The sequence below is a fragment of the Centruroides sculpturatus genome, unplaced genomic scaffold (assembly GCF_000671375.1).
Source record: "Centruroides sculpturatus isolate CEXI.00-Female unplaced genomic scaffold, Cexi_2.0 scaffold14, whole genome shotgun sequence".
Taxonomy (NCBI): Eukaryota; Metazoa; Arthropoda; class Arachnida; order Scorpiones; family Buthidae; genus Centruroides; species Centruroides sculpturatus.
The window spans coordinates 422,373-434,110 of NW_019384312.1; the positions used below are offsets into that span (position 1 = coordinate 422,373).

The window sequence follows — 11,738 nt, forward strand, 5'->3', positions numbered from 1 at the left end:
GCAAGAACATTTTAGGTGCCGCGAAAATAAGATTTATGGCCAAAAACCTAAAAAAAAAAATCATAAAATGCCAGAAGAATTTAAATAAAAATCCTTGTTTAAATTCTTCTCGCATTTAATAATTGATTTACGGTGTTAACAGATTTTTAAAAGTATTCGATCGATAAAAACAAAAACGTGGATCTTGAACAGTCTCTTAAATCAAGTTTATGAAGAACTGCAACAGATAAAACCACGCGAGAACAACCAGGAAATTTCATTTTAAAAACCCGTCATAGGTTGGAATTTTTAAGGATTTTTTTTTATGCTAATTGAGTACTTATTAAATTCTCTAGGAATATTTCCTAGTTGCATTTAAACGCGCCGTTAAACGGTACAACAGTGGCAACGCGCAAAATTTACACGATTTTATAATCCGTGTAAGTGCCAAAGAGGATTTAAAATTTCGAATTTAAATTATTTTAAAAGCTTTAAAATATAATAAATACCATTTAAACTGCAATTTTGAAGCGTGAATATTCGACGAAGCTGCACTTAATAGGATTATCGACCGAAGAAGATTGGTAGAGGAGAGATTCGAACGGCTCACACATTCGTGGCAATAGAATGAGGTGATCTGGTCAGGGCCACGATCCGACCGACATTTACCCTCAAACAAACCTGTTACGTTTATTGTGTACACGGAATCAAGAAGAAAAAAGCATAACATTCGTACAAACAGTATAATTCGGTGATAAAACCGATTCGATATTACGCCACTAATGATTTATTAATGTATGATTAATTTGGTGGATTTAGGCTCCTTTCCATGCGTACAGATGGTAGATCGGTCTTACTAATGCCTGTTCCCTATGGTGACTGATTTCCATGCAGTTCTGTTGTGTGCCATATATTTTGCAGAATGATAATGGTGTCAGATCAGCATCGTTATATATCTGCTTAAATAAGGTAGACCGCGCTCTGCCTTCCTTAAGCAGATACATCACGATGGTTAGTATCAATGTGATTGATACCATATTGATATTATACGTTATTGATGTACTAAATATTCTTTTGTTGGATAGACCTAGATGTTCTGTCAAAAAGTCCTAGTTAATTCTATAAAAATAACATTTCTAGAACACATTTCGCACACTATACACCACAAAAACGTGAGTTTTTCGTTTAAATGTGAGATTTTTCCACAAGATCCTCTCATTAAAACGTTTAATGAATATCTTGGAATGCGTCACAAAAAATTATAATATCCAATCAACGAAATGGTTAAATTTCAAGGGGGAACCTTAATGAAGAGATTTACATCTTAGAATTTCATCAGTATTTAATCGCCATTTTTAAGCTAATTAGAAATAAAATTCGTCCAGTTTCTTGTAGAGAAATAAGATACACGTCGGGTACTGTGATCGAATTTTCTTAAAATTGATCGAGGTCAAGCCGTCTAGAGAGCTTTGAATTAATTACGCAGTCGTTAAAAACGCCTTCGGAATATTTCGTAAGGCATTGTTCGAGAATTTTAACTGCAAGCTTCATGCGAAATTTACTTTTGTATTAAAATTTCTTTCGTTCGAAACGTAAAAACAAACAACAAATCGCCATTAACGAGGATAAGGTTGGAGTCCCGCTGTTGCATTTCTGTGTATATTGCACTGGTTTCGCTGTTCCAAATAAAGAATTAATATATATATTTTAATTCTAAATTAATTAAAATTAATAGTAATTGTGATAAATTAACAAAAAAGTCATATCCATAGCATTTATTCTGCCACTTCTTATCCATTTGTAGTAATGAAGCTGCTTTCATGTCACACTGACATCGAATCTCTTCCTTGTGAAAATAACGGAGCAATTTCCTCAAATAACCAAAATAAAAATAAATAAATAAAAAATACACAATTTTCCGGAAAAAAGGGGGAAAAAATCCTAATCAATCAGGGAATTTTTCCTCACAAAACAGAAAAAGTTTATCCGACAGGCAATAAAGATAGCGTAATCTTTGAGATCACTTTTTTATTACGCTATATATTAATTAGAAGAGCAACATGATAAATTACAATTTCAGAAATAAACCAGATGCGAAGACATTTTGAAATAGTTTCCAAAGTTATAATTTAATAATAATGTAAAATAAATTATATTCGCTTCTGAAAGAACACGCCAAAATCAAATAATAATTCAAATTGGAGTAGGAAACGTACAAAAATATTCGAGAAATATGCTGCAAAGTTCGAAATTATTTATAAAGAATATTAAAATATAAAAAAGCATCTTGATAATTCTCACACAAAACCTGAATAAAGCATGAAGATCGAAAGAGAGAGAGAGAGAGAGGATTAAAATACAAAGAATATAAAGAGATCTGGAATGAATCATGAAGAATATTGAGAAAAACCAGAATAAAGTGTAGAAAATATTGATAAAGACTAGAATAAAGCACGAAGAATATTGATAAGGACCGAAATAAAGCATGAAGACAATTGATAAAGACTAGAATAAAGCATGAAGACAATTGATAAAGACTAGAATAAAGCATGAAAAATATTGATAAAGACTAGAATGAAGCACGAAGAATATCGACAAAGAATAAAGCGTGAAGAATATTAATAAAGACCAGAATAAAGCATGAAGAGTATTGCGAACCAGAATAAAGCGTGAAGAATATTAAAAGTATGCCAGTGACTCACAGTTTTATTCTTCAACCTCAGAGATAAGAATGGAAACGGTTGTTGATATAAACATTTGTTGATCTCACGTTTAACTGCGATTAAAATTGTTACATATACACATTCCACATGAAATATTTAACAAATAAATCAAAATAAATTTATACATCTGCATATTTACATATCTTCAAACTATAAATTTCATTTTTAAAACATAAAAATCTGCCTATTAATAACATTTTAATACGAATAAATTTTCAGTGTCAAATACCGAAGGCCTATATATACAGTATATAAGTTATATATACATATATGAATTATTCTGTATAATTTCTGTATAATCTGATTCGTATATATAATTTTATTTCTCTTTTTAAATCTTTAATGTAATCTAATTAACCATTAAAAAGAAAGCAAACGGAGCTAAGTTCAATCCAAAAATTTAAATTTAAAAAAAAAAATGCATAATTATACACAAAATAATGAATCCTAAATTAAATTTAGCATATTTTTTTTTTCCAGGAAAACAACTAAAAATAAATATTTTATAATATGGTTGATGATTTCTTGAATTTTTTCTTCTTCTATGGTTACACATGACATACTAATTAGATGCTCAATAACAAATTCCTTTCAACTGTTACATTAATTTTTCCTTGTATAAAAAATTTATATCTTTACTTTTCCTGATTTCGAAATCGGTAGGAATTTTTATATATTTATTCTTCAGCTATCATATGAAGATAAAAAATAATTATACAGCATAATCGCACTTGTCATGTAGAAGTTGTAATAATAATTCATTGAATAATAAATACCAGACAACGTTTTTAATATACATTTTAAAGTCACTGATTATAGACATTTAAAAAGTCAATTTTAGGGTTTTTTTTTTAACTTTAAATATGATAAAGTTTTGTGAGATGTTTTGATGAAAAATATTCTATTCATACGTCCAATGTTTAATTTAATTTCGTGAGAATATTGAACAGGTATTGCAAAAAGGGCGCAAATATCGATCTCAAACATGTATTTAGTATGTATGTAAACCTTATATATTAATTTATAGTTTATATGTACAGTACAGTATATACAGGTATACTGAATGTAGATGTGTGTTCTTGGTTTGTGCACGTGTACATACCATAAGCATTAATACAAGCATAGAATTCACTAATTTACTGTGTTGATAGCTACCAACACAATAAATTATTATAGTATAAATCAAAACAAAATGTATGTACAATATACGTGTAAATACATATTTAGACAGTTATAAAATTTGTATTTGTATAAACTTAACGTTATGAAAGGTTCATTTATTCACGACGTTCCACATACGTTCTTAATTATTATTATAACCAAATAAAGCCATGTAACTGAATTTATATTAATAATTAAACAAAGGCAAGGGTTGTGAGTCACACACTTCTAATTCGATGCATATTCCTTCCCCAGTTACTAAATTGTATTCGTTTTTTAAATATTTTAAATATAATTTTTCCCATAGAGAAATATTTTTTTATTGTTTTTATCCGTTGGTCACTTGGCTGCTGATACGATTTTACTTTAAAATTGCCATATTTTACAGCCATTAGACGACAAAATGATGGTTTATTTTTTTTTTCTGGCCGAGTCGGATCGAAGTTAAAGAGGACCAAAAATCGAATTTCGGAAATTCGAACAGATAACTGAAATCGATCCACAAAATTCAAATCTAATTCCTTTCTTGTTATATCTGTTTTTCTGCTCAGGAAATCTCCAAACAGGAAAAAATCCTCGAAATTGATTGTGTAATCGTTCTGAAGATCGAAAAAAACAAAGCCTAAACAAAACTACTCTCGTATTGTATAATTTACGATCAGAATCGAACTTTTAATGGATTAAATTTAAAACAAATTTCGCGTAGATTATTTAATGAATCCAAACAGAAGATTCTACATTAATTTAAAATCATTAAAAGACATTTCAAATTCACTTCTAGGAGAAGCGGAGTTCAGAACATACCACAAATACCAACTGGGCCAGACTAGGTGACGACTAAACATACGCTAGAGGATTAATCTCCGATAACTGACGTCATCTCCTCTCTTACCTCCCGCCTCCATCCTTTAATACATCTGTTAAAATTTTATAATATATCTAACCAAGTTGATATTGTGACTCAAAAACTAATCTTGGATACGTTCCAATATGGACGGCGGGAGGAAAGTCGGAACATTTTAATTCAGTTACACTTTTTCTATCGTGTTTTTCGGGATATAAACGTGCCAAAAATTTCGGCAAAAAGTTCAAGTACGATGAGTACCAAGTTTAAACATTTTTTTTCTTTTCCAAGAATATAAATTCGATGTATAGGCTTTTTATACGGAAAATAATGCCTAAAAATGGAACGATAATCGACTATTTACAATGAGCACGGATAACGATCGATGCTGGATTTATAACGCTACAGAAAAATTCAATCTCGAATTCTTTCAAAATATCTCCTTTCAACCCATCTGTATGATTCCCATATGTAACATGTGATGCAGTAATTGGTGCATTAAGGGGGCAATACCATTCAAGTAACCGAGCTAAAATACGATTTTAATATAACAAAGCTTACTCCTCTCGCTGTCCCCATTAAAATTAATGCTTTTCTACTAAATTAATTTACAAAACACAAACCCTGATTATAAATACAGCGGCGTTAAAAATTTCTTAGTTTAATTGTACATGTACCAGTATTATTCTATTATTTTATATACGTGATTTATTCACGAATTATGTATAATTTTTAATATCTCGTAAGCTCATTTAACAAACCGAACAAACTATAATTTAAACAGAAAACTACGTAATACAGTTTAAACTACGACGACCTTCAAATGCCTGCTTCTAAGAGTACACCCGGTTATTTCTGGAGTAGATCAATACAGCCACCTCTTCTGAACTTTGAATAAAGCATCAAATACACAGGTAAACAATCTCATAAAAGCAACCACTTCTCACACATTATACATATTATATATTATATTATATTAAAAACTTGTCATATCCTGTTTAATACAACACATCTCTAACGTTACAACGAATTTACATAAGCTGAAAATTCTTTATAATGTACTAAAATTATCTAATTTGCATAACTTGGCGAGTCATTAACATAATGAATATGGAAAGATTTTGATGTTCTGTATTAAAAAATTCGATATTATAGTGATAAATATGGAATAAACTGAAGTTTTGTTAGTAAAATTTTATAGAAGAAATTCATTTATACATGCAAATTATATGAAACTTAAAAATTAACTTGAATTTGGAGAAAAATATTAAAATATAATCGAATTCTTGCTTATAAAATTATTTAAAAGACTAATTTTGATGGATTAATCAATATACATAAGTACAGTACACTATATTAAACATCCATTGTATAACAGTATCATACTTGCTTGTAACAGTAATTAGTTAATTCATTATTATAGAATATATTATAACAGAAAAATACAAGAATTAAACTAAATTTTAAGTAATAAAATCAATTTTTAATCAATAAATTCGGTCACGGTATGAGTTACTTTTAGGTAATTTTTAATATACGTACATATAGGCAAATTAACTAAAAGTAACCTCTACTATCAATTTCAACATTACAGAAGCGCGCAAAACTCCTACACTTAGCTTATGTTATACACGTAAAAAAAACAAAACAAATACAATAATAATCCTGACGAAGGCGTAGGATCGCTTAAAGGAGTGAAAATACTTACAGTTCGACATCTTCCATTTATTTCCATGATCGCTGTTTCCATCCCTATTGGGTACAGTATTGTTATTATCCCAAATATGTCCTCCCTTCATTTCCGCACTCGAAATATACACACTTATATATATATATAAAAGAGGAAAGAAAATGGATCAATTTCTACATGGATCGTATCAAAATTGAAGTCTCGTACAAACACATATACGAATATCCAAGGGTAGGAGGCAAGAGTCGGCACTGCAGAGCGTACAATGACGCAGGCGCAGTTTTAGTATCGAGAGCGCCACAGCCGTTCACAGACCGCAGTTTCCTGGATATTCCCATTACGCTGTACGTTTTCCTTTTGTGAGACGATTTTTTTTTTTAATCGTCTTTAATTATCGACGAGAGTGCTGTTTATTATTTAATTATATCGTCTCCTGTTTTAAATTTATTTTAATTAATTTTTAAAATAAATTTAATACATAAATTGATCACTCGTGTGTTGTTGTGTTGTGTTTGTGTATTGATTGAATGAGGTATAATGGATATACGATTTTATTTATTATTTTATTTTCATTTAGGAAAAGGAAGTTGAATAAAATTACAAAAGATTGAAATTAAGAATTAAAGGTTAATGATCTTACAATTAAAACAAAATCGTATTAGCGAAAAAAAAAAAAACAGGAAGAAAATCACTCTTGATAGTGTTTTTTTTCGGGAAAAATCTTACATTTTTTTCCTTTTTTTTAAGGGTAAATATGGGTATATTTCGTTCTATTTTTATATATCATAAATTTCTACACTACGTTCGATAATTTTGATGTTTCCACATGTTTAAAGAGAGCGCAGACTACCTAACCCTCCAATATTAATGATCCTTACTTTCATATTTTTTTTAACACAAGATTTCTTCTTTATCCTGTAAATTTTTATGGCAATGGGGAAACAGGCAGACCATTAATATTATATACAGTCTGTGCCCGACTTTATCTGTGATAGATCGTATAAGAAAGAAATGTCATTTGATATGAAAACCGAGATGAACAAATCTAAATTATGGAAGAATTTTAAAAATTTGAATTAGGAAAAAAAACACACGTTTAAGATTATTATTTAAAGTTAAAATTATTAATCTTAATAGTTTATTAATGCCAAATATCCATAATGATGCTTGAATCTATAGTTTCTAGTAAAGAAATCAAGGCAAAGAATCATTAATTATTCAATTAAAATTTAATGTAAATAATGAATTTCACCTAATTACTATTCATTTTTTAATTTTATTGACAATTCTAGAAAATATTAACAATTTATTTAAAATTTTCAAGGCACTTTTAATATAATAATAATCGCTAAATTACTTATACTGAAGTGTGATGCCAAAGGCGTAACAAGGTGAGATAAGGCCAAAAACAGTCATAAATGTGGTTCCCCTCTTTCCGAAAGTCATTAAAATACATGAATAAGATCAATAAAACAAATAAAAAAATTCGATTTTTTTACAATTACGTTTTCTGCATTAAAAACTAAATTTTGAGGGAGGCCTTTTATGACGGGGTTTGGGGGAAAATATATCCCCCTGTAGTGTCTATAGAATATAAAATATAATTAATTATATAAAGTTAAATTTACATTATTAAGGAATTCGGAGGAAGTTTATATTGATTAAAACAATTACTCATATATTACGTCACAAATATTTTCGATAAGGACGAGTTAAAGTGTGAATTGAGGAATTTCCGGTATTTATCAGAAGTATAAATGAACTTCGTTGTTAAAAATAAATTAATTTTAAAATTTTATAATCTCTCGTACACAAAAATAAGCTAGAAAACAATTTTTTGAAAATAAATTTTTAAAATTTAAAGATTTAATATTTAAAATTAAAAAAAATTAAAATTGAATAAAAACAGCTCACATTGTAAGACTATAATTTTCATAGAATTGTTATTTTTACGTTGTAATTTATTCTAAGAATATTTTGATAATAATTTTATATAGTAAAAGAATTTTTCACGTATATTTCTCGTATTTAGGGGGTGGCCCAAAAGTCGGTTAACCGTGTTCCAGGTACATTCGTCAATACAAACTGTAAACTGGGTTTAGAAAATGTTTTCGTCTTCTACAAATTTGTTACAAGCATGACAAAAAATGCGATTTAATTATATTTTTTAATTGTATTTAATTCTTAATTTAATGGTTAATTGATTTTTGGACCATCCTCTTCACTAGAAACTGGAAAACCTTATATGAAAAAGAAAGTAAATTTATTATATAAAAGAATATTTTCCAAAGACATAGCCTAAAGGTTTATGACTAAAAACAAAATGTCATCCTAAAAAAAAAAAATTAGTCCACTTGACAACCAACAGATGGCGGCACATTTTTTTTCTTTCGAAAATAATCGATACAACTATAGAATTTTTTAAGTCATTAATTTTAAAATTATCTTTTCCATAATTTATTATTATTTTTTTTATGAATTTTTAATCAAATTTTATAAGATTTTCTCGTTTTATACGCCATGTTTTCGTTATAGATTATACCTGTACTTCAATTGCAATACTTTCACTTCAATCATAGAATATAAATTTCTAGAAGATTCTTGAATTTTTTTTTTCATTTTGACCAGCAAATTTAGTAAAAATAGAAAATTAATTTCTCGACTTCGCATGATTTTAACATTAATTTAATTAACCTAAATAAATGAAAACATATTTCATGTTTAAGCTAGAAAAAATAAAATAATAATTCAATTTTCTATAAATAATTGAATACTCGCATCTAATTTAATCCGTTTACATAATTTCTCTATTAAAAAGACAAATCCAGCAACGAGTTGCGTGACTTTTCCGGCAAAAAATTTAAAATTGTATACGGCGCCATCTGTTATATTTTATAAAAGACATTTTACAATATTAATTACAGTAGAGCGTCGTTTATCCGAATCAATTGGAAACTGGGGTTGTTCGGATAACTTGTTTTTCGGATAACCGATCACGTATGAAAAATATATTAACCTACCCCGTGTTGAAATTTTTCTCCGTTGCGTGTCGCTTCGCGTTGAATTTTCGTCGATATTAAGTCTAACGAAAACTTTTTAAAATAATAATCGCGGCTATTGTATCGTTAAAAATTATTTTTTTATTTTGTACAAACAAAATAAATATATTGAAAAATATAAAAACCAAAAAATTATACTTTAGAAGTTGATCTAGTATCAAAAACGTTCGATTCAGCACGACACAGTCCTCAGAAAAAATCACACAAAAGTGCCAGTGCTGCCATCTAAAACACACACACCAACAACAAAAAAATATTGGAGTAGCCCAAGATATAGCCAAAGATTGCTGCGCCACGGCACTAGCGAAAATTTAAATTTGCCAACCGGAATGCTTTCGGATAACCGATTTTCGGATAAACGACACTCTACTGTATTATAAAACGACAAAAAGCTTTTCAGGGTTCAGATGAGTTTTATAATAAAAAAATATTGTAAATGCTAATAATGAAATAAAATCTTCATTAAATCCGACCCCATTCGAGATATGACACATTTGATTCTCTATTTCTCCTCACCCCATCCACCTTTAACCATGAAAATTTAACAGCACCAATGCCCCTAATACACAAAAATCCCTGCAAAATTTCAGAAATTTTCGACAAAAGGCACAGGAGTTATTAATTAATTAATTAAGCTTCAAATTTGGTGAACAAAATCGTGCTCCCTACACACACTAACATACAGAAAACCCCCGAATATTTTTTAACTTCTCGACGTCTCAAGGTCCCATATCAAAAATGTAAATAAAAATCTTCGGGGGCCATATTTTCCCTCTGTCTCAAAGTAATATTTAAAAAGAAAAACTTTTTATAACTCGTATATTTTACTAGTCTGTCAGTCACGCTCTATTCCCGATACTGCTGAACACAGAAAATTCCCGCGATAAAAATATATTTCTACATACGAGTAAACTATTTTCGTGTCCCTCGACCATTTCGAAACAGAAAATTTTAGAATTTTTAGAATTTCTTCGACTTAGAAATGTCAAAGTTTTTTCCCCCCCTAAAATAAAAAATTTACTCCCAAAAATGTTAACGTCACTCAAACAACAGCGTAATTTGATTAGAACTACGTTGATACTATTCAAAAAAAATAAATAAATAAATTCGAAAATGCCCAAAATGGCAGCCATTCAAACGAGACAATGATGTAGCTCGTACAAAATGAATTAGCTAACACAGCGAATCTTTTTATTTTTTCCTTTCCTCAACCTATAGATCGATGGACAGCTTATTATTCTCTTAACATTTTCCTTTCTTTAGCCAGCTGTTTGATCACACAATAAGAGTTCTTCTTTAACGTCAGCCAAGTATATTGTTCCAGATCTTCCTCTTCCTGTTTGCTCTTCAAATCCTCCTTCAAAAACGTGTGGTAACCAACTGTTTTATCACACATCCAAGTATATTGCTCTTCCTAATTTCCTCCGAAATTCCCCTTCAAGAAGTGTGATATACCAACCTAAATGTCTCAAAGGATGCTCTTCCTTCAAATTTTAATTGTTTCTAGTAGTCTTTATTTTCCTGGCACTACATTATTCTATCCGTCCAGTATATTCTCATCCGGTTCTAACACCATATTTCGAAATTTCAGTTAAGAATAATTGTTTAAATTTTCGAATTTTCGGAAAAACAAAACAGCGTAACATATATTTTGTATGAGATAAATTTGAAAATAACCAGCTTCATCACTTTAATGTGATAGCACATCAAGTTAATGTTCATTGCAAATTTACAAGTGTAGCAGGTGTTACAAATACAATATAACTCAGTAAAAAGAATTGTAAAGTATCTAAAAATCAAATTACTTTTAACTAAAATAAAATGTGGAATATATTTAGAAAAAATCTGATTTAAATCGTTTGAAAATATAAGAAACAGTTTCCATTCCCAAGACGGTGAAACAAAAATAGAAGCATCACTTTTCATCTTAATATAAGAAAAAACTGACAAAATCAATATGGCTGATCCTTAAATTAATTACGTAAACAAAGAGATTACCATGTTTTATTTTCCCGGCTGTTATATAACAGAGGGAAATAATGGCGATTGGTCAAAAATTGTCCCCGAGATTTTTACATTTTTTGATCACAGAACACCTTGAAACATCGAGAAATGCAAAAAAGTTGGGAGCTTTTTTTTTTCTATACGTGTATGGGATACGAGTTCTTGGTCCACTTTAAAGCTTAATAATTCCTGTGCGTTTTGTCAAAAATTTCTGAAATTTTACAGGGACGTTTATGTATTAAGGGGAGATGTTACTAGAAATTTTCAGGAAAATCAGA

The 11,738-nt window shown here is 29.1% G+C and overlaps 1 protein-coding gene across 1 annotated transcript in view; it reads right to left on the reverse strand.

Moving 5' to 3' along the window:
- The window catches only part of LOC111622082, a 62,459-nt gene extending 55,725 nt beyond the window's left edge, over window positions 1-6,734 (reverse strand). The window contains exon 1 of the mRNA XM_023364404.1: window positions 6,416-6,734. Coding sequence (XP_023220172.1) covers window positions 6,416-6,506 — 91 coding nt within the window. The 5' untranslated portion in view covers window positions 6,507-6,734. The remainder of the gene's footprint in view (window positions 1-6,415) is intronic.
- Between the last annotated feature and the right edge of the window lie 5,004 nt (window positions 6,735-11,738).